Source organism: Charadrius vociferus, unplaced genomic scaffold (genome assembly GCF_000708025.1).
Source record: "Charadrius vociferus isolate BGI_N301 unplaced genomic scaffold, ASM70802v2 scaffold62, whole genome shotgun sequence".
Lineage (NCBI taxonomy): Eukaryota > Metazoa > Chordata > Aves > Charadriiformes > Charadriidae > Charadrius > Charadrius vociferus.
In genome coordinates this window covers 5,198,867-5,200,618 of record NW_009647419.1, presented here as the reverse complement: position 1 = coordinate 5,200,618, position 1,752 = coordinate 5,198,867, and the positions used below count along the sequence as shown (strand labels likewise).

The 1,752-nt window shown below is 40.5% G+C and overlaps 1 protein-coding gene across 1 annotated transcript in view; it reads right to left on the bottom strand.

The window, feature by feature from the left end:
- Positions 1 to 1,053: 1,053 nt before the first annotated feature.
- The window catches only part of GLP1R (glucagon-like peptide 1 receptor), a 57,925-nt gene continuing 57,226 nt past the window's right edge, over positions 1,054 to 1,752 (bottom strand). Inside the window, exon 12 of the mRNA XM_009880424.1 lies at positions 1,054 to 1,221. Coding sequence (XP_009878726.1) covers positions 1,054 to 1,221 — 168 coding nt within the window. The remainder of the gene's footprint in view (positions 1,222 to 1,752) is intronic.

The window sequence follows — 1,752 nt, the reverse complement described above, 5'->3', positions numbered from 1 at the left end:
GGGCTGCCGGGGGCCCCCCCCCCGGCCAGCCGGGGCGCGGCAGCCCGCGGGCACCTCTCGTCGGGAGAACTCGAACAAGGCTGGAGGAGAAACAAAAGCCAGCCCAGGCTGTGAACTACCGAATCTTCTCCAAATAGGCGAAGGCTGGTAAGATCAGCTGTGGCCACAAGCTGGCTTCTGTGTGTTCGCACCCACAAGAAGCAGAGTATAGTTTAGAAAGAAAATACCTCTTGAAGCGCAAGTCATAATCCCATCCCTGTTAACACCTGTGTGCCAGAGGCAGAGTACTATATAAAAACAGAAGGGCTCTGTGCATTCAGCCCCATCCGTGATACAGAGATAACGCACACCTATTAATAGCAGAAGAGGCCCCTACCAGATACTGGTTTTGGTTTGTTTGGTTAGTTTTTTGTTTTTTTTTTTCAAGTGAAGCTTAAAAAGAGCATTCAGAAATGTACACCATGCTACCCACTATATTGATAGACCTTCAGGATGCTGTTTCTTCACCTACCCAGAAAAGAGGTAAGCATATTTTCAACTTTAGCTTTAGGAAACTCTTACTACAAAACTGATTCTTCCCTAAAACACAAGTTATGTCCCAACTAAGTTCTTTATTTCTAAAACTGGTGATAGCACCTTACCCTATCCCCATAAAAGTCCAAATGTATTTTTTGGCAATAATCATATTCTGTATCCTTGTAATTTAATCAGTTGATCACTCAGCTCGCCCACTCAACAGTAATAAGCCATTGACCCTGTGGTTTCAGACTGGATCAATGCTATGCTTAAGTTTTGGACACCTGGAGGCCTTGTGCAAATAGGAAGAAACTCTTAACTTACTTTAGACGTGATAAATTTTTCCTCTGATGTGTTGATTACATTAGCAGATTGCCTTCCCTAGAAACCTTTGTCCAACAGCCTGCAGGCAATGAGTAGCATATGCTTAAGTTTCTTGCTGGAAATGGCATACTTAAGCCACTTGCTTGGGTATTTAAGGGTTTTCAGGTATATTATACAGTTCATTGTTCTCAGTCTGATTCACCTGCAGAAGCCTTAGCTGAATGTGGCCTGACAAGTGGCAGCGTAGACACTACTGCCTACTGTGCCTCCACTACTGATGCTGTTGGCTGGACACTTCAGAGGTTTCATACTGCTGTCTCTCTGGACATACAAATGTTCCAATCTCCAGCGCTCCCAGCTTTTCCGAAACTCCATCTGAACCTAACAGAATCAAAGAAAGAAAACAAAAGGAATGAATGTAGAACTAATCAAGATCTTTAAGTGACTCCACTAGAAAAGGGCAAGGAAAAATAAAGATACCAAACTACTGAGAAAAGTTGGCTATGCTTTAAACCTGTAGTATTATTGTTTCAAATTATCCTACTATCTCATGTAGGGTATTCTATATTTAAAATAATGACACAATTTACTTTCATTTGTAGAAATACAGCTCTTCTATGCACCAGGAAATCTTATCTTCATTATTTTATTCTAAATTGTATTCAGCTGCAATACTGAATGTACTCTATGCCCTACCACTACTAACAATTAAGCTGATTTTGCTTATCAGCTATGAAATGACTGTAAAGACTGGCTTCCTGCTCAATACTGTCACCACAGGTATCCTTAAGAGTTCCATTTTAACTTCTGGTTTGATTTAAACAGCATTATGTCTTGGATTATTTTTGTTCTCTGACTATTTACATTTTTTTATTCCATACAAAAATGAAGATTTATTCAGAATTGAAAACC